The following is a 23,995-nucleotide window of genomic DNA, read 5'->3' on the forward strand; positions in this document are numbered from 1 at the left end:
TCTGACCGGGCGTCAATACATTATAAAAGTTTTTTTTTCTGTGTTGCGTAGATATGTGATATGTTCGTCATTGAAAAGATAAATAATTATTCTTCACAGTTTGTATCAAATATTTGTACATTATTACATGGATAAAATTTTTAAAAATTGTCAAAGTGCATGATTACTAATTTCGGCATTTTTTCATCGACAGTTGAAAGTTAAAAAATATTTTTTTATTGTATAAACGGTATAGAAAGTGAATTGAGATTTTTATTACTTATTACCTACACAAAATGAATATGTTTTATATGATAAAATGTCCTGGTAAGTTATTTTGTGAACATTTTCGTGTTTGATAAAAAACAAATTTTTTAGAAAGATCACTGTTTTTTTTAAATGCAAATATTTCAAAGAAACTTTTATCTAGATTCTAAAGTACTATTTCTTTTATCGACAACTTCAAAAATAAGTAATATGTAGCACATTTTAGATACCTCGAGAGCATTCTGGAATTCCAAGAAAATTCACCATGTCGGTGGGACTTGTTGGCAATAATATTTAAAAACGTGAAGAGTTAAACGGTAAGGCGTGTTATTTTCGAACTGTTGTGAATTAATGATAAACTGTATATTAACATTTTTAAATTAAATCATTAAGCAAATATTATTTACAATATTTCTGTATTAGAAATACATAAACATTTGAAGTTAACACAGCTTCACAGTTTACATTAAATCATTCCTAAAATCTCCTGTTCCTACAATTACACAAATATTATAAAGCTAAACCTACCATAAAGACTGTGACTGGCAGTGCGGTAAGTTCCTTGACTTTTTCGTCAATCCTTTGATTGAGGACGATAACACAAGAACCTGCAAATAAGCCGTACCTTCTACTGTATCACTAAAAAAATCCTTTCAATTAAGTTTCACTATAAATCGCCACTATAGAGGTAAAACTAATTGATTAACATTTTCAGATTACGGAGATAATCGAGTTTTAGTAAAGTCTCAACGTTGTAAATCTCCCTTCAAGAAATAACAAATTATTTTTGGTTAGGTTAGGTTAGGTTAGGTTAGGTTAATTAATGAGTATGTAGAAGGAATACTAGCTCACTCAACCAATTTAAACATTTCGCCAATGTTACAATGTTATATTGATGATGATGATACTCTGAGTTTAGAATAAGTTATTATTTTTTAACCGAGTACAGAGATTGTGGATATGGAGTTGAAGCTAATACGTGGGCTTTTATACTACTATAATATATCTGTCTCACTGTACACTAATGAGGTCAAACACCAGACTTTATTTTCACACTGTCAACTTTTTTGGAGTTTCATACTATTGATTATTTTTATTGAAAAACAGCTTGTTTCCGAAAAATTATCTATTATATCCAGAGATAGGAAAAATATTATCTTCCTCTTTTTTACCCATTTTATACCAATATTTTTTTATCCATAACACTCCCATTATTCTACCTGCTTCAATTTTCTTCCACCTCTCCATCAGTTTTCCTCTGGGTGATCATGATTTTAGGTGTCTTTTCATCTGAATTTCCACGTTGTCATTCCATTGAAAGTAACGATGGTTTAATTTATTTCAATAGATTTGTGGATATAAGAATCACTTTTCTTCAAACTAATGTTACTCACTGTAGAAGTAATGTTGTCAAAAGTAAGTGATACGTTGATTAATAAAAAATATACAAAAAATTACGGTTATTAAATGAGTGAAAATTTAAATTTGGTATAAAATCACCCTTTTGTCCATTATTGAACTTTCACCATCAAAATTTGACTGAACCGAATTGAGTAGGAATAATGAACCCATATTAATTTTTTGTTCAACGTGTTTGTTATTACATCAATTATCTAACAAAGCCATGAATATGTCTATATTTGGTTACTCAGAACAGGCAATCTGTCTAGCTAGAAAAAAGAACATATTTCAAACTTGATATTACATAATAGAACTTGTATTTCATTTTTAATTCGTTTAAAAATTCTAAATTGTTTTTGATTATTATGCAATATTATGTAGGTACTTCGCATTATGTAATTTGCTATTATATTATCTACTTGGTTTAATAATAAATAAACCAAAATTTTATGTGAACACCGCATATGAGTCCTCATCGCTTTCAACCATCTGGATCCAGTCAGACTATGGCTTCCCCAAGTGGGGAATGTTGTTAAGCTGAAAGAAATGGGGAAGGAAGACGAAAAGGATGTATCTATCTATTCAGAACTGGTCACCAAACACGGCGAAAGCCATTTCAAGCAAAGCCTTTATTTCTTTATAAAAAAACTTTATTTCTTGGATTTTTTTTGAAAACTTATAATTTTAATGAATAATTAAAAAAAAATGTTAAATTAAGGTACAAAATTTGGTCCCTTATACATAAGCACGCAATCACTCTATTAAAATGTGCAAAACATCATTACAATTTTTTTTAAATGCTTTAAAGCTCAATAATATTTATGTAGTATTAGGAATGTGTAAGATGTGTAATTATATCATTTTAATAAAAAAATAAATTATACCGAAAACTCCAACTAATTTCATTAAATTGTTAAAAATGATTATATAACGTGCTTTTTCCTAATGTGTCTTTTTCTTAAACTTCTCTAGGTTAATATTGTGTACAAGGCTACAGTCGAACTGCTATTAAATGCACTCTAATCACTCTAAGATGAAAGCCAAGTTTTCAAAAATTGGAATTGTAAAGGATACATAAATCATAGATATATATATATACAAAATAAATGCCGCCGATGGGAATTACACCCGCACTTTCTGATGTCCGGCCAGGTGCTCTGGACCACTGAGCTACAACAGTACAGAGCTTAACATTAGTTTATCATTAAAAAATAATTAATTAATCACTTTTGTTTTTTTTGCATATTCTGTTACGTATAATATTTTTCATAAAATATGAGATATATATTCAAATTCCTTCAACCACCATGGAAAATGTTGCTTGTGGCATGATGGTGGACTTAGCCAGCCGATAATTATTTCCATTCTTACGGTTAAACGCAACGCTCGTTGTATTCTACGTGTTCACAGATGGCGTTAATTAATTAATTTTGTTTAAATACGCTTTTGCAAGGTATTGCTTTACAATATTACGACAAATCACTTGTTTGCGCCCGTATATACGCAATATGAATATGAATCAATAGTTTTGTTCGTTTAAAGACTTAATTCTTTCGAGAAAGGCACACAAATACAATATTTTACCGATGATTCAAACCAATATTGTATTTGTATGCCTTTCTCGATAGAATTGAGTTTTTATATGGACAAAACTATTTATTCATATTCATATTGCGTATATGAGGGCGCAAACAAATAATTTGTCTTAATACTGTAAAGCAATACCTTGCAAAAGTGTATTTAAACAAAATAAATTAATTAACGCCATCTGTGAACACGTAGAATACAACGAGCGTTGCGTTTAACCTTAATAAAAAATGCTCCTGATTTAGTGAAGTTCAAAACCTTAAAAGCTTAAGACTTACATCTATAGATGGCAGCAATAGCTGATTTTAATAGAGGATTTATTTATTTATTAAATTATTTAAAAAAATAATATAAATTATAATAATAAAAATAAAATAAATTTATTATTTAAAAAAAACTCATATTTGATATACCTTAAGATATTTAGATGTACTTGTATTATTTTGAATGCCCTATAAAATGTAATTGCAACCATAATAAGGTAAAACCTGTACAAGAACCTCCCAAACCGTAAATACAGTTATTTACCGAATATCTCGTATTGTTTAAGACTAAAAAGAGTGCCAGTTTACCTTGATTCATTTATTTCATTTAAATTTTCGCATTTCAATTCCGTCCCTAAATTAAAACTTTAGAGCGTTTGATTTCATTCCTGAATAAAAAACTAATGCTAACAAATTTAAAATTCAATAACGGATGTTACTTTGCAAAGCATTTCAAAAGATGATGCATTTCGGCCTTGCTGGGTTCATAGTTGTGTTGATGGGACATTTCCAGGCTTTTGCGAATTCTGGGACATTCTGGAGGACTCCCTTCAACCTGAGGTGACCTGGAGAGTGTTCATCCTTAACATCGTAGGACAAGGACTTAGGCGTTCGAATACCACACCAAAGCTGAAATTCAAAATTGTTTCGTTATAGAAATACCGAATTGTTTGTCATGATGATATAAAGGGTATGTTTTTATATGTAAGCTTTGTGCTGTAGGATATGTTTTTGGATGCTTCATATCTCCATATAATATCTTACATTTCCATAAGCCAAGAAAAACAATTGATCACTGCTGAGAGATTCGAGCCCTGGAAGGACTTTATCCTCTGAAGATGCTTTCCAATATCCCTTCAAGGCTGATCTAATCCCACCGTGGTCAGCTATGTTCTCTCCGAGGGTCAGGTTTCCATTCACCTAAATATAGTTACAAGACAGTAATTAAAAAATGAAAATAAGTAATTCACACTTCGTCCGATATGACGATATATTCCACCGGTTCAGTGGTAACTATAATAGTAAAGTAATCATCTTTTTCTGATGCTTTTATCACCGTTCTCCAGAATTTCTACGGTGATTTTTTTGAGAATTTTTAACTTACGTTAAAGAACTACTACGAATTTTAAACGTTTTATCTCCAATATCCTTAAGTACTCTTTACAAAAGACGTGACATTATGTTTAAGTACCCATATAAGACATAAAACACAAGTGCCTTTCTCACAATTAATAAACTTGAACTTAATATGGGCTCAAAAGACACACGTGCTTATCTGATAAATAATACACTTGAACATGACACAGGTTCAAAAGACACACCTGCTTATCTGATAAATAATACACTTGAACATGACACAGGCCCAAAAGACAATCGTGCTTATCTGATAAATAATACACTTGAACATAATAATACTCATGAAAACATTGCACACATGTTATTGAAAAAGTATGTAAGTCACTCTGACTGATTTGAGAAATAACCAAGAACATGTTCCAGTATTGAAATAATTTTAAAAAATTCTTAAAATATTGAAGTTCTGAATCGTAATAACTATTCAAAGATCGTCTTACGTATTGATCAATTTCAGGCAAGTAAAAATCTGAATATTGTTTGACGAAGCACTTGGTCTTATTGACGAAGTCATCAATTGTTGCATTAGTCCACCACTGGACGTAGGTTCCGTGTTTGTCGAACTTGCGTCCTGGAAGTAAAAAATAAATTAGTGTTGGATACAACGATTTTATTTTTTTAAATTTATTTTTGCACAAAGGATTTCAACGTACCGAGGTTATCGAATCCGTGAGTCAGTTCATGTCCCAGTATGGCTCCGATTGTTCCATAATTCAGTGCCCTCAAGGATTTAAACAAATATGTTTATTATACACACTTTGCCAAATATTCAGAAAAGCCAATTTTTTCATTTTTTAATTCTCAAACTTCTTCATTTACACGTCTATACCATCACAAAGCAACGATTTCATTGTTAAAATTAATGAAACAAAATAGGTTTAATGGTGAGCAGTCGAAATGAAAACGTTTCAAATTTTAGAAAATTGTAATAAGTTATAATTTTAAAGTAAACTCACTCCAATCCCAAGTCATAAAACGGGTACTGCAACATAACCAGTGGTACAGCTGCGTCCGTTGAAAAATACAAATGTGAACATACCATCGTAACAAGATAATATAATATTACGTTAGCTATAGGGAGCTATAGATTGGTTTGGGCATGTAGAGCAAATGAGCAAAGAAAGGAGTTTAAGGAGAATATACGATGCAAATGTAAATAGTAGCAGAGGTCGGCGACGCCCTAGTAAGACATGGCACGACCAAGTGAATCAGATTCTTGAGTCGGGCCATGTCAAGAGAGAACAGTATGTATGAATGTGAATGGAAGGAGTGTGTGCCAAGACCGAGTTGTTTAGCGGTTCGACCTCTCGGCCTACCCCTTCGGGGAAACGGTGTGATAGTTAGTTACGTTGGCTATATTCGAATGTCCAATATTCTTCCTAATGATATTTTCTACCAAAGATTCAAAAGTTCATAATTCTAAATATACAAGAAATTATTTTATTTGAGTTTTTCATAGCCAAAGATAGCCAAGTTTTTGTCGGGGCATAATTACTCAAAAACTAATCACTATAATGAAAGGATTTTTTCGTTGTTCAGTTTTACAATTCAAAAAGCTAATAATAAATTACATTCCTCCAACTAATGTGTAACTCAAATCTACTGGATTGATACCATTCCATCTTAATATAAAAAAGTAGTGTACCGATAACGCTGAAAATTTCAACGTTTATTATACTGTAATAAATGGTGGAAAAAGTCGGAGACAGCGAGAAAAACATTTGCAATAGCGAAGCATTAGCGAACAATGGAATCCACTAGTATGATTTATTTGGACACACACTTTCAGTTATAATATGCTGCTAAGAACTCGGTTTAATATTAGATCATATTATCCAAAGAATATTATATTATTGACATATTATGTATTTCTTAGTAAGGAGTAGACTTGAAAGTGGGTCGGTGATTTGGAGTCCTCACCAGGTAAAGTATTCTCTCATGTTGGAGAGAGTTCAGAAGAAATTCTTAAGATTTCTCTACATGAGGGAGTATGGCTACTACCCGTGGCTCTATCCCATTGACTTTCTTTTGGGTATGTTCGGAATGCACTATCTACGGGTCAGGAGGGATGTGCGCATTGCTACACATTTCTTTAGACTGATTCGTGGATGGTTTGAAAACTCGGTCATCATGGAAAGCATTCATTTCTATGTTCCCGATGGTTATCTACGTCACCGACAACATAGACCATTTTATCTCCCGACCTGCAGAACTAACTTGCCAATGGTCATGCCTGTGGGCAGAGCAATCTTGCTGTTGAACAGAATCAATTCGGATATCGACATTTTTAGCATCAATGAAGCTTCCTTTAAAAGGCAAGCTCTATTATTACTGGTATAGTTGATATACACACTGTTAATATTAATCTAAGAATTCTTATTACAAAAATTATTTTAAAAACGCATTGAAATTAACAATTTTGTAATGTTTTTTAAATGAATAAACAAAATTGAATTGAATTGAAAAGTTTATTAACGATGTCTAACTACTTTACGACTACTTTTCTGACGAATTAAATCACAAATAGCCATTGCCTACGTAAATACAGCATTTTCTTTCAAATGGACTTTGAAAAAACTCAACTCACTTATGGCATTAGCTTGGAAAGTATGATACGCATTCACTTCAGTCGGCTTTATATTCAGGTTGAAGACATAGGGACTCCTGAAATACTTCAGCTTGTTGCTGAAACCCACCGAAATCAACGAAAGTTGGTTCTGAATGTGCTTGGTGGGGTCTGTCTCCACCCCAAAGTAATATGCCTCTAGACTTCCTGGTACCCGAAGCCAATTGGGGAACCCTATCAGGCTCTTCATGTACCTGACCTTCTCGATTGAAGCTGATTTTGTTGGTATGTCCATCCAGCTAATGGACATAATGAGGTCTTCGAAAGCCATTTTGATGTTGTGCAACATGTTTAGAACCTGTAAGTGGAAAATTGTGATTTTTAAGAATACAGCCCGCTTCAGTTTAAAAAGATTTTGTACTATAGCTTTTAAAAATAGACTTTTACTAATTTACAAATCTTTAAATTTAGTGAACGCTCGTAAAGAGGTCCATTTATAAAACTGTAGTATAAAAAGATAAGACATACTAACCGAGTGTACAGAAACGAAAGGGTTTCTTTGTATTTTAAAGAAAATTGTTTTTTTAATATTTTTTAAGTATTCCCGGGTCACAAATAACCATTTTTTTAAATTCCCCTTCTGCCACCAATATAGGCGGAATGTATTTCTTGTGCAATGATTGAGGACTTAGCCAGCTTTTTCGCGTTTTCCAACTCAGCCGCTGGCCAGACAAGAGATAAACAACACGTTTAAAAGATGTTTGCAGATCGTTAGATCTATAACGGCAGTTTTTCCCAACTTTTAGATCGATCAATCTGAAGCTCCAATCAGCCAAGCCCTTTATTAAAAAAACGTTTGATTCGCCTGTTTCCAAACATCCCTATCGTTGGTAATCTTAAGTGGCTCCGCCCACTTTCATAGACAGTAAAATGACATCAAAGTAAAAACTTTCAATGTTAAATTAACATCGATGAGTTATTATTTTACTTATTATTAATACAAATTATTTGTTTTAAGAACCGTAATACATAAATATACATATATGTATGTATATATACTTGCGTGTGCATCTGTATGTATGTATGTACATATGTGTACTACTTTATATATTTGTGTTTATTTTATAGAAAACTTTGTGAGTTATTGAAAACATTTTTTTACCAATTTCCATTTTTTTTTTTCAATTCTATTAAAATATGTTTACACTAGACTTAAATTCAAACTAACCATTCTTCCATTGGGAACCATGAAACAAGCAGCTGCCTAGTATGATCCTCTAATGTATCTTCTCTAAATAAATGTATTAATCATGTAACATGTTCTTATAAATAAATGAATAAATAAACAAAAAATAAAGCATTAGCTTGACTTTTACTAATGCTGCGGAAGCGTGAAAATATATTTAAATTTGACGATTGATGTTTCTAATCCGTATGTTAACATGAAACTAAACAACTTGGACAAAATAAAAACCAAAAAGTAGCAAGAACTTCATGCAAAATGGGAAAATTAATATTATGGAGACATCATCCGGCATTCGAAACGGCATTTTTAACAATCGAAAACGTTTATAGATATCGTTGACATTCAATTTTTGGCTGTCGCCGCCTGTGTAACTAGATATTATCGTGCATTACGTTCGTCCATTTCGCAATATCTATTATAAATATTATCATTAAAATCTTTATCTTCATATGATACTAAAAATAACAATAAAATTGGCAATACGCAATACGAAAATGAATACATGAACCAAAAGACCTTCGAAATTTGGCTGTCATTTTTCACTCTGTTGACACTTTTTATAACAAATCCTTTTATTGAGCCAGAGGTTAATCCAGCAGTTTGGTTATTCTAGCTTGATAGGAGAGTTGTATTGGGAAGAGCGTAATTGGGCATTTGAGGAATGTTTAGCCAAAATTTCGGTTCAACAGTTGATCAGTAGGATTGGGAACAACGGCCGTAGTATCGTCCTAGTGAAGGACCACTGTTCAAAATTTTAACGTTTTTTTTGTAGTAGCTACCAAAATCTTGGAAGATCTAAGCTGAAAGCAAACCTTAGGAAGCGTCATATTCAGGAAGTTTTCATCAGCAACTGCATATCCAACGGCCATTCCCATCGTCACGCTCACACTACTGGCGCACCGAATGGACCTTGGAATGATCCCCTCAGATCCAGTTACAACCTTCATGTACTTCTCGTAAATATCCCTTATCGCTGTGGTGGTATGAGGAATGAATATATCAACAACCTGGAAGAAACAATCTTACTTATCAGGATTTTAGTTTTCAAAAATGGGTTTGGTACTCTCCTAATATTTATTGCGTTCAACTTTAAACTAGGTTTAAAATTAATTGTGAGAAATTAAATTTTGTTCTATCGAACGAATAAATTGTTGAGAGACAGTAAGGTTAATGGTCCCGCCCTGCCAACAGCTGAAGTTTTCAGAATACCGCCAGTCTTACGTAAATATGTACCAGTTTTATGAGGTTCCTCGAATTCACTTATCTATAAAATATTTCTTACCACGAATTATACCAAATTGAACTAACCTGGAACCATGTATACAGCTCTAATACCAAAGGATCTGTTCCTTGTATAATCACAACCAGGGCCATTAAATAATTGAAATCATATTTACTGAACATTATTGTGTCATTTTTAAAATTCAACGTAATATTGGTCTTATTGAATAATCCAAGCAAATACGGTGCCCATATTTCAAGAGATGAAAAATTGGCAATTTTCAAGCGAATGTTTGTTTCATTCTGAAGGGTTTCCACTGAAACGTCGAATAATTCGCTCGACGAACTTTTGTCATCTGAAGTATTATTCATTGTAGCGTTTTTGAATTCCACGCCGAACTTGAAAAAGAATACACAGGTTTTAAAGAAAATCTTTTCTTAAATTTGGTACGTTATTAAACGAAATTGTAAATGTAATCAAAATCATTATGTAATTTGGGATAACCGAATGGTTATTAGAGTTGGTCGAAATAGTAAAGGTTTTAATATAAGTAAATATGTTTCAAAAATTATATAAAATAAATACATCACACCTTCCGGTCACGCATCGTACTCAAATATTTATTGAAATTGAATATTTTTCGTATGTATTTTAAATATTAATAGTTTGTTATGCTTGTGTTATGGTTCAATAAAGTGAACTAAATTACAACATTATTAATATTTCATTTTTTCGGGTCGCGCAATGTGTTCGTAAAACAGTAATTCATACGTTTTATACAAGTTTCATTCTGCGTGTGTTCACCCGTTTGGTCAGAATAAAATGACCCAGAACTCGAACCACGAGACGGTGGCTGCACAACACACGAGTTCCACCCTGTGACACCCTGCCCAACCAACCATCCCAAGTAGGGGTTATTTATATGTATTAACTTGTTACCGAGGACTCAATAAAAGTATGTGGCCATGAGATAGATATGGCTACATCAGATCTACAACATTATCATGAACGGTTATGCCTGATTTCTCCCAAAAGTCAGAATTTAAACATGTACACATTGAAAAGAAACAGTGAAAGCAACAGTAAAACCCTAGTCAATTTTTGTAAATAGTATTACAATATAATGTAAATAGTACACACCTACTTTGGATGGTTGGTTGGGTAGAATATGGACGGAACTCGTGAGTCGTGCAGCCATGATGAGTTTCGAGTCGTTCTGTTCTTACAAAACGGCCGAAGAACGGCACAATGGTTGGTAATTGTACTATGTATATTTAGATACATTGTACAAAACGATCATCTTACCGCATTTAATAACTTCGACAATCTTATATGCTCTTGTAAAGTAGCATCCACATTATTGTCCATTTCCTCGGCAGTCATTTCGATTAGTTTATTGGGATCCATGACTTTGATGAACTCTTTTATAACTCCTCTATACATGATAATGTATTGCTTCCTGTAAACCGTTTCTTTCTCTTCTTCGTCTTGGATTTCATCATCCTTGAGAGCTTCTGAAGATCTCTCTGGGAAGAGGATTTTTTTCTTTATTGTTGGTAACATTTTATCTAACTCTGTGTAGCTAAAAGTAAAAATACACAATTTGTTAATTGATTAATTTTATGAATTACCAGCTCAGATCCATGAAAAATCATGGGATATTACAATTATTGTAAGATTTGTGAAACAGATAGCATTTGTGAATCAGAATCATTGTCATCAAAAACAAATTTCGATTTTATTTATAACATAAATATTTTTTGCTTTATCAGAAATTTACCTTTCGAATTCATTAAAAACTTTGAAATCATGAAAATTGTAAAAATTTTAAACGTGAGAAAAACATATTTCTAATACAGAATAAATAAAATAAATTTTCTGTATTTAAGCCACCCAGAGAATTATAGAACTTGCAGGTAGATCGACATGCTTTCATCGTGAGTTCCAAAATTTCGAGTCGAATGTTCTAGATTGTCTTGCGAATGACTCGTATTATTGTAATAGCTTTTCTCTACAGGTGCCTACTTTATTGCTTGTCAGAAAAATCAATTTTAACACAGCACTTAAATTCGTCGCAAATTTGAGTTAATTGACCGTGAAAAATTATCTTTCACTAAATAACTACCGTAAGAATGCACACAAATTACAAATAAAAACAAATACATTATAATATTATATAGAATAAAAAAGAACAATTCCTGTCATCGTCATGACATTTTTATTTCGTTCAAATGTAATGTCGAATTACGATGTCAGGCAGAGGAGAGGAGAGACAAAGCGCTTTGCACAACACATGTTTACCATAAATGAATCCGTGGCGTATGAACAGCATTATTTTTACCAAAGCCACCTACTTTATTTAGATATTTAAAACGAATACTAATTTGATAAAATGTTAATTGACTTTTTGAGAAGTTTTTAAAATAATTTATGTGGCTTTAATTGCAAGTTTGATAAAATATAATGAGCAATTTTATTTCGTAGACATATCTGCAAGAAGTATAACCACAAAATATTTAAAGAGATGGATGAGAAAATCTTTAAAGGTTAGATTAGACATTAAGAACAACTCCGTTACTTAAAATGTATATGTTTTGACAAGAGTTCTTCAAAAAGTATTACGAATTAATCAAAACCTTTTAGATTCCTCGGAAAGTTTTTTCAGCCATCGTACGATTATAAACTCTCAAGAGTTATAATCTTATTTAATAAATAGTTACCTTGGAATAGTTTCAGCATCAGATGGTTCTCCCAAAGCAAGTCTTTTGCGTGAGTCATTCTTCGAGTCGGGAAATACATCGAAACCAATGAAAACGTCCATTCCCATCTGCTTTTTCACTTTTATAATTGATTTCAACCAGTCAAATGTGTATGAGACAGTAGCAGTGGTTGTGTTCGATTGCTTGGAGATATTGAGAAATGAAGGCAAAGCTGGCAGACCAACACTGGCCAAGAAATCAATCAATGGTTGCACTCCAAGACTGTCTAAAGTTTCTGTTGACGAAAACAAATTTGGGAATCAGCAAAGTGACGCATTACGGTTCGAAGAAAAGAGATAATATTACATAGACTAGGTAATTGGCGTATAGTAGTCCCGGTATCATCGATGATCATTCTAAAATGCTTGCTTCCTTCTCACACGTCTTCCATCTTCTTTTCGACTCTTTCGTTTTTATAACCATCGTCTATGACGTAAGTACGAGGTCTCTCTGGACTTAATCGCTTATTAATAGTGTCCAAATAATTCCATGCATACTTTCAAAATATCAAAGGCTTTTCTGGAATTCTAACTGGTTGAGGAAATGAAATAGATGTCAGCCGCCTTTGAGGTGGGCTGACGATCTTACAAGAACTACCGGCTTTAGGTGGGTGAGAGCCGCCAGGAATTTACAATACTAGACGCCAAACGCCAGATGAAAGAAAGAAGAAAGGAAAAGAAGACTAAGGAAGTAGGGTGAGGATGAAGGGAAGAAAGAAAAAAAATGAAGGTTAACGAAGTAAACAGATGATGAAGGCTGCTTAGCGCCAAATGAAATGGTAACTCTTTAAATTTGTACCAGATTGTAATATCACACTCACTTGTATCAACGCAAGCTGCAAACATCTCCTTGGCCTGGTTCAAGGGAAGGGGATCCTTACTGGACGTGTTAGTAGACAGAATATCTCGGACCATCCTCTCCACTTTCCTCCTTTTGTCCGTGAACCAGTTGAAATAGGACAGGAAATCTGGCCTCGGGTGGTCCTGGGCCCAGTTTCCACATGCATACTGAGAATAAAATGATTGAAGTAATTTCAGTAAATATTTTGACTGAAACACTTGAATATAGCCTTAAAAGCCTGTAGTATAAAACACAAAATAATGTTTGCAGTTTCTTTTTTAATAGATATTTAATAAAGTAATAATTGTACATTGAAACTTCCCTTTGAAATGGATTATATTTTCTGTAAGTATTTAGATGTTCGTTGATTTGTCCGTATTATGCACAAACAAATAAATTGTAACCTATCCTTGAAGAAATTCTATGGCCTCTTCTGTTCCTATGTATTTTTGTAAATTTGTTTAATTGGTTACTAAATTTCTGGCAAGTGTACAATTGTCCATTCAAATGAATTTTACCAACAGACAATAATATTTAAAAAAAACATTTATTTAATACCAGAGATTATTCAAGTTACCAGTTACGTTATATAGAGACGTAAAAGCCAAGTGAATCAAAATCATTACGAATGTCATGAACCGTTAAATTCTTAATTATCGATGGCTCAAAATGACTTATGGTCATTCGATCACTTGTTTACTCCGGGCCTTATTATGCACACATATACTATATAAATACATGCAAAGTGCAAGGCAACTAGATTCTATAAAACGTATACGTTGAAACTCGTTTACGAAACTTTGCTTTTAATTCCACTAAAAATTTTTTTTGTTAGATACTAGATTTTTTATTAGATCAGAAATAAGGTTGTGCTTTAATGGTTGCAAGATTCACATTCATTTCAAATACCTACAAGGCACGTACACATACCTTCAAAGTAAAGACCTTTTAAAGAAAAGGACACAATTTTTATTGTTCATGGATCAGAAACGATAAACAATGCCAACAGTAACGTGGATCCCTAACACAATTTGTATCTTCCTCATAATTGGCAAATTTTCTGTAAATTCTCTAGTTTAAATAAATTTCGAAATCAAAAGGCAAAAGAAAACGGCAGTATCGAAAGAACTTTCTTAATAATGCAGCGTGAATCTGAGAAGACGTTGATTATATTAGCTATATTTACACCAGTGATGGTATTAACCGTGTTTAATATTTACGTATTACTAATGTTCGAAAGGATTATGCATAATTTCTTTTGTGGAAAGAGCAACTGAAATACTGCAAATTGTTTAAGTTGATTTCGTGATGGGGCAAATATGTTATTTATTTATTTATTTATTTATTTAACGCCCAGAGGGCTTTTACATGTGGGTGGTACAAATTTAATGACAGTTTTGAAACATAAGAAAGAAAAGAAAGAAATAATAAAAATAAAATTACATAAGTATATGCGAGAAACAAAATTAAAAATATCAAGAACATAAATTAAAAAATACAGCGATTTGACTGGTTTACAAAAATATAACTTCCATTTAGGAATAGTATTGAAATAGGTCTTTTACATAATCCACAAAATTCGCAAAGTTAATGTTAAATATATCGACATCACCTAAGTATTGGTTTCCCATAGTGTGAAACCGTTGTATTGGGGAGTTCGCAATGTAATTTCGCTTATGTGTGTTGCAGTGGAATAGTGTATTTTGTCGTGTTGTTATTGTAGGTATTCGTAAGTTTATGAGTTGCAGAAGTTCGCAACAGTCGAATTTAGAGTTTAGAATCTTGAATAAAAAAGTTAAATCGTTTATTTTACGCCTGTCTTCCAATGTGTGTATTTTTAAAGTGTTTAATAAGAAATGATATTGTAAGTCTTCTAGTGGGATATTTAATTTAAAATTTATAAAACGCAGAAATTTTTTTTGTATTCGCTCAATGTTATTAATGTGAATTTTGTAAGAGGGAGACCAAACTACTGAGTTATATTCAATTATGCTTCTAACTAGAGATATGTATAACAGTTTAATGGCTTGTATGGAGTTAAAGTTTTTAGTTGTTCTTAATACGAAGCCTAGTGTTTTCATGCCTTTGTTTACAATTTGGTGGATATGATTGGCGAAACTTAGTTTTTCATCCAAAATAATTCCGAGATCTCTCATTTCCGTGACTCTTTCTAAAGCTGTATTGTTAATGGAATATTCAAATAAAACAGGATTTTTATTTCTGCAGAAAGTCAGGGTTTTGCATTTGTCTACATTTAAAAACAGATTATTTTGTACGCACCAATCTTTAAACTTATTAATATTTGATTGTAGTATTTGGCAATGATTTACATCAGTTATTTTTTTGTATAGCTTGATGTCATCAGCAAAGAGCAATACCTCGACATCGTCGAAGCAATTTGTTATATCGTTAATGAAAATGAGAAACAAAACGGGACCAAGGTGACTACCTTGCGGTAGGCCACTGGTCGCACAGAAAGCTTTCGATAGCAAAGATTTTATTTTAACAAATAGTTTACGATTAGTTAAATAGCTAGTAAACCATTTTAGCATGTTGTCTCTTACTCCTAGGGCAAATAGTTTTCGGGTTAGTAGTTTATGGGATACTTTGTCGAATGCTTTTGAAAAGTCTGTATATATGCAGTCGACTTGTTTATTTTTTGCAAAAGATTCTAATATAAAGTTTTGAAATATTGTTACGTTAGTTGCGGTTGATCTACCTTTGATAAAACCGTGTTGTTTTTGGTCGATTAGTTTTATTAATTTGGGATAGATTTCATCAAGGACCATTGATTCAAAAAGCTTAGAAAGTACTGACTGTATACAAATGGGGCGATAATTGGTTATGTCAGTGTCGTCTCCTTTTTTGAGGATAGGTGTAATGAAGCTCGATTTCCAGCGGCTTGGAAAATATCCAAGGAACAAGAGGCGGTTGAATAGTACTGTAAGCGGTTTAGATAATGCATTGGAGCATTTTTTAAGGAATATTGGTGGAATGTTGTCTGGGCCAGCAGATTTTTCAGTGTCTAAGGAAAGTAATTTCTGTTCGCAAGATTTTTGTGTGATATGGCAATTTGTTAAGTGTGTAGTATTACTAAATTTGTATTCGGGTATTTTATCATCGGGGGTTTCGTCATCGTATACGTTTTTGAAGAAATCTGAAAAAAGGTTTACAATGTCTTGTGTATTGTTTGCACTGATTCCATTCATTTGCATTATTGGTGGGTAATCCGTGTTTTCATTGTTTATTTTTTTTAGAAATTTCCAGAGATTTTTGGATTTAAAAACATTATTCTCGATGGTAGTTATGTACATTTTGTAGCAATGTTTAGAAAGATCTTTACATTTTTTCCTAGTTTCCCTAAAGTTTATATAATCAGCTATGGATTTGCTTTGTTTGAATTTTTTGTGTTGTCTTTTTTTTTGCTGAAGAGAGGCAGTTAGCTCCGATGAGAACCAAACTGGGTAAGTATACTTTTTCGGCGTGTAAAAAGGTACATAGGATTTAATAGTGTTAGAAAATGTAAAATAAAGTGTGTCTAAAGATTTATCAATATTTTCATCACACAAAAAAGACCAGTCTATATTTGAGAGATGGCAGTTAATTGAGTCAAAGTTTGCTCGTTTAAAGTTCAGAGTTTTTTGTTCAGGTTTGGCATCGTTATCACGGGGTATGTTTAATTTCGTGTATAGGGGAGGATGGTGATTGTCGGCAGGTAGGAGCGGATCATTAGACAGTTCTACAGATATTTTAGGGATGTTTGATAGTACCAAGTCTAGTAAGCGATCGTTATTATTATAGATGAAATTGTGCTGGTACAGGTTTAAAAAATTTGCTGTGTCCAAGATTTCTCGTGCACGGTCATTTTCGCTTTCGTTTGTGATGTAGCCGCTGTCGTTGGATTCCCATTTTAGATTTGGAAGGTTGTAGTCTCCAAGAATAACAAGTTTTGAGTTTGGATATTTTGACAGGAGATGTTCAACGTCTTCACAATGGTTTCTGTATGTTTGAATATCGGAGAGTGGTGGTAGGTAGGTGGTTCCAATAATAATTTTTTCCATTCCAGTAGAGATTTGCACAAATAAATGTTCAATGTTGTTGTTTTTCGTCGGTAACTTCCTAGATGAGTACTTTCGTTTAATTGCTATTAAAACACCTCCACCTCTTGACTTCGAACTTGATCTGGCATTTCTGTCACAACGAAAAATTTTGTAGTTAGCAAGTCCAAGTTCAGATGATTTTATTGCAGAGTCAAGCCAGGTTTCCGTAAGTGCATATACGTCATGATGATGGGACGGAAGAGCTGCGTGTAGATCGTCTAGTTTTGTTCGTAGTCCACGGATGTTTTGGTAGTATATTTTCAGTTTAGTTATACTCGGTTTTTTGGATGGATGTTGACTATTTTAGGTGACGAATTTATATACTTTATAGTTATGTCCGTTTCTCCATTGGCTTTACGTTTTTCAAGTTCTGTCCGTAAGTCCATTAGGTGCTTTTGCTGTGCTGGGGTCGAGTCAGAGTAAATGCGTACATTATTCTTTAAGAGATGTTTTTTTCCTTGTAGTATTCTAGCTGTCTGGGAGTCTTCAAACTGGATTTTAATTGGTCTTGGCTTGTTATTATTATTATTACCAAATCGGTAAACTTTAATAATTTTATTTTTTGCAGGTATATCTATATTGGAAATTATTTTCGTTACTGCAGTTTGGTCATCCAAGATTTTGTCAGTAGCTGTTACCTTTTCACTTTCAGGTACATTGCACAAAATTATATTTTTCGACCTCTCCGTAATTTCGTTCATTTCGTGGATTACCTCACAGATATTAATATTGTTTTGAAATGGAATAATTTTTTGAATATCTTTGTATGCCCGCAGTTCTCCTTCCAAGGCACCAGTTTGGGCAGCTACCGCTGCCGACATGCTGCCAATTGCTGCTAAGATTTCGCATGCTATGGGTGTAATTTTAGCGATTTGGTCCTTGTTGAACTTATTTCCAGGGTCAAGAAGCACTTTGTTTATGGCGTTGACTGCCCTTTCTGCATTTGAGATATATGATTGGACATCCATTTTATATTATTATTTTTTATTATATAAATAATTGAACTCCATTTCAGGACCACTGGTTTAACTACACTGACGCAAGGTAGAGTGATATGTATTTAGTATAGGCGTATTTAATTTCCGTTTTTGAACTTTTGGCACTGGGACACTAAAAAAACTGCAGTTTTAACACTTTATTTTAATAAAGTTAGCACTTATTATTAATATTATGTGTTGTTTTAGTTTTCAGATTTACTGTAAGAACGTTATTTTTATTATTTAGACTGGAGAGGAATTGTTGACGTTTGCACTGTCAAATAGTATTGTTGTTATTAGTTATAGTAAGCATTTACTCTTTAGAGTGGTTTTTTTTACATGTTTTGTGAATTAATAACTTTGAAATTGACACTGAACCCTGTGTATTTTTGCATTGAATGTCTACATTTTATTTTATTTTAGAAGTCAGAGCAACCTTATTTAAACCGAATAATAATGTAATGGATGTTGCTTCATCCAAATTACACAGGTTTAAATACTTGTTGGTGGAGAGGGTTAGTCATAGGTATTGACTTTTGTGGCATTGGGTTGTGTTGCGATTCCGTGTGTTTTTAAAGCCATGTTTCGAATAATCTTGATGACTCAAACAACATAATATTTATTGAAAAACAATCACATGAGTTTTGTATTTACTTACCTGATAAAAGTCTTCGCAAGGATTAATATTTTGGTCCATGGACGTAATAAGATTTGAGGCGGATCGGACGCATTCTTTTGTTTGACAAATACTTCGTTTTTGGTCAGCAACATCTGAAATGGCAACGTTGTCATATTAAATTAAGTATATTAGTATATGTATAACCACTATAATTCAAATGATTAGAGTTTCCAATTTTTTTCAATTGGGAGGCGGGTGTAGGTACCGCCGCCCTTGGAACCATTCATTAGATCACCAACGCATCTGCTATAGGTCACCCCAGAAGATTTTTTACGTTTGGTGACGTAGCAGGGGTGCCTTGGTTCATGAGGTGGTATTGCTCTAGATCTTGGTGGCGGATGGGTCTTCTCACCACTGCATGGCGGACAGGATCGAGAGAAGGAGTCCCTTTAACTTCTTCTGCCAGATTTTGGGAGTGGATGCACTAACCCCCGAGTTCGAATTTTTCGTTCATGAGCTTACGACAACCGATTTTAGATTGATCAATGATTATTTAACTTTATTTTTCCCTTTAGTTAGGCTAGAACTGAACTCTAAAATATTCTGTAGTGTTCATCACCCCATCTAGGGGGTGGGATAGGCCTGTCCCTGCATTAACCCAAGTGATGAATCCCCCGAAAAAGCTGTTCCGCAACCCGCATGCGCCTCCCCCATCGCCATAAAGTGACCTGAGGAACGACCGCGCGGACTTGATGTCTTTCCGCCCTGCCTCTGGTGACCCGAAGTTCACTCTTTCCTCAGGGTCTTCGGGCATCTTCCCCTCTTTCCCACTACAGTTCGTCGAATGCCAATCGGGAAACCGGGTAAAGGGCGCAGAAACCGGGTCTCGCTTGCGGCCTGACTGAGTTCATTTTGCGACTGTCCGTCGAAAGCGGTTTATCTGTCTTGGGTGCTCGATGACGCAAGTTCATAACCTTATTTACTTACATAATTGATTTCAAATCTCGTTTTTAATCGTTGCATTTCCTCTTATAACTCTTTTATTTTAAGAGAAGGAGCAAACCATGTTTCCTTATAACGCCGTTGGGAAAGGGGTGGGGTCCCCTAAAAAAAGGCTAATTCCTACCTATCTCTCAAACTTTTTTCTTTCAAACTTCAACTTTAACTTCTTCTCTCCTTCCTCTCAATATTGGGTATTTGGTTTATGTGGTGAAAAGAATGGGGGAAAATTTTACTCCATAGATCAGTTACACAGTTCGCAAGCGAACGTGAATAGATACTTACAATAGCTAGAGATCACAATGAGAACTATCAATAGGATAATTATTAAGATAAAGAGGATAACGATGATAATTTTCTCCTGCTGCTTTCTCTTGAATCTGAAAAAAAAACAGTTTTAGAGGCATGAAATTTTTTTTTTGTTTTTATATATTTGTTAATTTCAATAGCGGGTAAGCTTCTTCGATAACATGATAGGTATACAACAAAATACCTAAATCGTTCACGCATATTAAATAATTTATCGGGTGGTCACTTTCCATGTTTTGAAGTTTTCAAGATTAATGTCAATTTTTATATCCACCTATCTATGATGAACCTTATTGCCTCTTATTAACGAAAAATTTTATGGGTAAATAAACTAATAAATAGATATTAAAATTTTGTCAATAAAATTAAAAAAATACAAAAAAGTTCAAAATGATAAAACGTTACATCACCGAATCATCGACATTTAATTGCTTATTATTTGTTTGTATTTGAACAAACCTTGCAGTTCTGGAACCAACTGCAACCAAATGGATTTCCGCTACAGTTTCGGGCCTTTTTCTTATAACGTCTACTGGGGGTGATACGGCACTGGTTGCTGAAAACATCATACATTGATATTCCACTTCTAATGTTTTAATTTTATTTCAACTGCCATCTCTAGGGATGTGGGGATGTAGGAATTTAGGGATGTAGAGATGTAGAAAAGGAGGGATGTAGGGATGCCCCTGTGTTATTGTGGGAATCTCACTTTGGTTTTCTTCAATTAATGTATGAATGAAGCGGAATCTTGGAAGTGGAAATTAACCCACTTCCCGACTTCTGACATAGCTGAAATCTCGGCAGATAGATTAGATGTAGATGACAATGCAATCTATCAATTTTTGGTGTGTCAACATATACGCATTGCTCTGAAATTCGATTGGAAACATTACAGCAGGAATACGGAATAATTGATTTAGATGTTAAAAATAGATGCATACAATAAATTGTTTTTATCTTGATTTTTTCATAGTTTTTCCGAATACCGCGAATTATAGATTTAATCGCAATGCTGAAATTAGTTTCTAGGACATAACAATATTTCTGTTAATAATAATTTTAAATAAAAAGACAATTCGATTTAATCATTTCTATATCTATACGTAATCACGGAATTCAAAATAAACAACTATTTCGAATAAAATATATTATTAATATATCTCTTTAATTCACAAGCACTCAGTACGGTATCCAATAAAAACAAGTAATTTGAATAAAATATATAATTAATCACTCTCTTTTATTCACAAGCACTCAGTACGGTATTTAATAGAAACAACTGTTTTCGAAAAAAATAAATTATTAATATATCTCTTTAATTCACAAGCACTCAGTACGGTATTCAACAGAAACAACTACTTCGAATACAATATATTATTAATATATCTCTTTAATTCACAAGCACTCAGTACGGTTTTCAATAGAAACAACTAATTTGAATAAGATATATTATTAATAATTATTTTTAATTCACAAGCACTCATTACGGTATTCAATAGAAACATGTATTAATAAAATATCTCTTTAATTCACAAGCACTCAGTACGGTATTTAATACTTTGTTGTATCACGAAACTTTCAATTATTTTTATGTGATCTGTTCATCTCTTTAACGTGATACTCTATGTCATATGACATTTCAAATCGGGCCGCTTACAATTAAAAGCCTTATAAGGGACGTACTTGACATACTTTAACCAGTGATTCCTGATATATAAAATGTAAAAGAAATTTTGGTCTCCGGTGACTTTTTTGATGTTTTTTTTTTTAATTTTTCAATTATTTTTTTTCAAAAACAATTTTTGAAAAACCCAAAATTTCGTTTAAATTTTTTATTCAACATAATGTCAGGAATCACTGGTTAAAGTAAGCCAAGTACGTCCTTTACCACCCTTTATCTGGCGACAAGGTTTAAAATCCCGCTTAACACTAGCCACCTGTTTTGATTAAATGCAATTAAAAAAAATTGCCAAAAAGTGTGTTTTATTTTACTTTGCAAATTACAGGCATACTTACAACTTTTACGATCATTTTCTAAATAAATTAATTTGCCACAATGTACAGTAAAAAACGTAACCAAAATGGTTTTGTAAGTTTGAGATTTTGAAAATTGTTTATTACAGTTTATTTAATAGGCCTGACACTTTATTTTTTGTGGGCTTATTTAAAGACTTATAAAAAATGATCTGTTTTACTCGCAGTATTTAATCTGAAATATTTTTAAGCGATCAAATTTTACAAAGCAAAAATACATGATTTTTAAACACTTCGTAGTGTTTCGCCTCCAATAATACAAGGTCTACTGACAGACGATCTATTTATCATTTATTAGGTTATAAATTTATTTCCATTTCTGTCTTATCACAATTCCAAAGACATTATCAATATTTTTAACGATAACTGCCGTAATTCTCCGAAGTATTAACCGATGAGCTGTTGACGTATTACACTTTTTGTTTAATTTTTAGTCGTTTCCTATATTAACAAGAAAACAATGAAGCTGCGGGTTGGTAGTTTTCAATTTATTAATTAAGAAGAGGAAGGGTTTTATACTGAAAAGAAATACTTCTTATTAGACTTCATTATATTCACTATCGTGAGTTGATTATATAAAATATTTGCCTACCAAGAAAATGAATTTTAATTTAAAAGATTTTGTTTTAATCTTTCTAATATATTATGTGTATACTTGCAAAAAACGTTAACTCTAAAATTTCTATTTTGGGAAAAAAAGCAATTGTTTTTTACACATTTTAGTAAATTCATTTTGCTAGTTGTTTTTGCTTTGGCAAAAAAAAACACAAAGTTTCTAAGGGTCTTGACTTTTTTGAACGTGTTTCAAATTGACTGCTTCACAGTATTTCCAATGAACTACACATTTGTATTCCACTAAATATTCCACACAAACTGTAAAACTAAAGCTAAATTAAGATAATAATATTTCAAAAAGTATTATTTGTAATAATTAAATTTGAAAGTGTATTTCACCACCTTTCAAAAACATTTTTAAATTTTCCGATACGTTGAGAAATATTCCATTAATTTGGATTTTATTGCAAAGCGGAAATATTTTGACCTGCTAAAAAAATATGCCAGAGGCCTGAGGGGTTGAATCACAATTTCAAATTTCCCACTTGACATTTATTTTCAAAATACGGTCACAATATGCCATGTACGAACTCACGAAAATCCTAAATGTCTCACGTTGAATAAGGTATATTTATTGTTTACTAAATCATGTTCGAGTAATCATAATCTAGTATTTATCTAAACCAGCAAAAGTCATTTATACATATTTATTAAGATTGCTTACCGCGGATTTTGAGGTTTTTAGTAACAGAATTAAAACGTTGTTGACTTACCAGACACGGCAATGGGATTGCCATCTGCATCATTCCAAGCATGCATATTCAATAATTTAATTGAAAAACATGATTTTATCAACTAGTGTAATCACAAGACTTAGTGAGTACCACCATTGGTCTACTTGATCAGTAGTCAAACTATTTAAAACTTTTAAAAACTTTTACCGATAAAAAATAATATTTTTTGACTTATAAAATATAATATTACAGGTAATAAATATTATTTATATGATTGATTGGTTTCAACGACTTGACCAAAATCTAAACAGTGTTTAAAACATTTAATTTTTAAAATATCATGCTGTGCAATAATTCACGTGCGTAAAAACTTTACATGTTACTGTATATAAATTTAAAAAAAA

General features: G+C 32.6%; 1 protein-coding gene across 1 annotated transcript; it reads right to left on the reverse strand.

The window, feature by feature from the left end:
- Positions 1-3,950: 3,950 nt before the first annotated feature.
- On the reverse strand, positions 3,951-23,676 carry LOC149415261 (neprilysin-11-like). Its single transcript, XM_089642837.1, has 14 exons — positions 23,631-23,676; positions 20,728-20,824; positions 20,245-20,339; positions 19,000-19,112; positions 13,245-13,431; positions 12,386-12,659; positions 10,971-11,247; positions 9,256-9,450; positions 7,219-7,555; positions 5,588-5,636; positions 5,285-5,352; positions 5,072-5,202; positions 4,263-4,418; positions 3,951-4,127 (listed from the first exon to the last, which is right to left on the reverse strand). The coding sequence occupies exons 1-14, from the start codon at positions 23,674-23,676 to the stop codon at positions 3,951-3,953; spliced, it is 2,202 nt and encodes a 733-aa protein (XP_089498963.1).
- Between the last annotated feature and the right edge of the window lie 319 nt (positions 23,677-23,995).

Source organism: Hesperophylax consimilis, chromosome 18, assembly GCF_061612785.1.
Source record: "Hesperophylax consimilis isolate HC1 chromosome 18, BYU_Hcon_1.0, whole genome shotgun sequence".
In the NCBI taxonomy this organism is placed as follows: Eukaryota; Metazoa; Arthropoda; class Insecta; order Trichoptera; family Limnephilidae; genus Hesperophylax; species Hesperophylax consimilis.

What these genes read in the sequence shown, in the direction of transcription:
- LOC149415261 (XM_089642837.1), bottom strand. Translation starts at nt 23,676, where the DNA reads ATGCATGCTTGGAATGATGCAGATGGCAATCCCATTGCCGTGTCTG. An exon ending in CAATCCCATTGCCGTGTCTG is followed by an intron (nt 20,825 to 23,630) that starts GTAAGTCAACAA and finishes TGATGTTTTCAG; the next exon opens with CAACCAGTGCCGTATCACCC. An exon ending in GATGCTGAAACTATTCCAAG is followed by an intron (nt 11,248 to 12,385) that starts GTAACTATTTAT and finishes TTTTACTTTTAG; the next exon opens with CTACACAGAGTTAGATAAAA.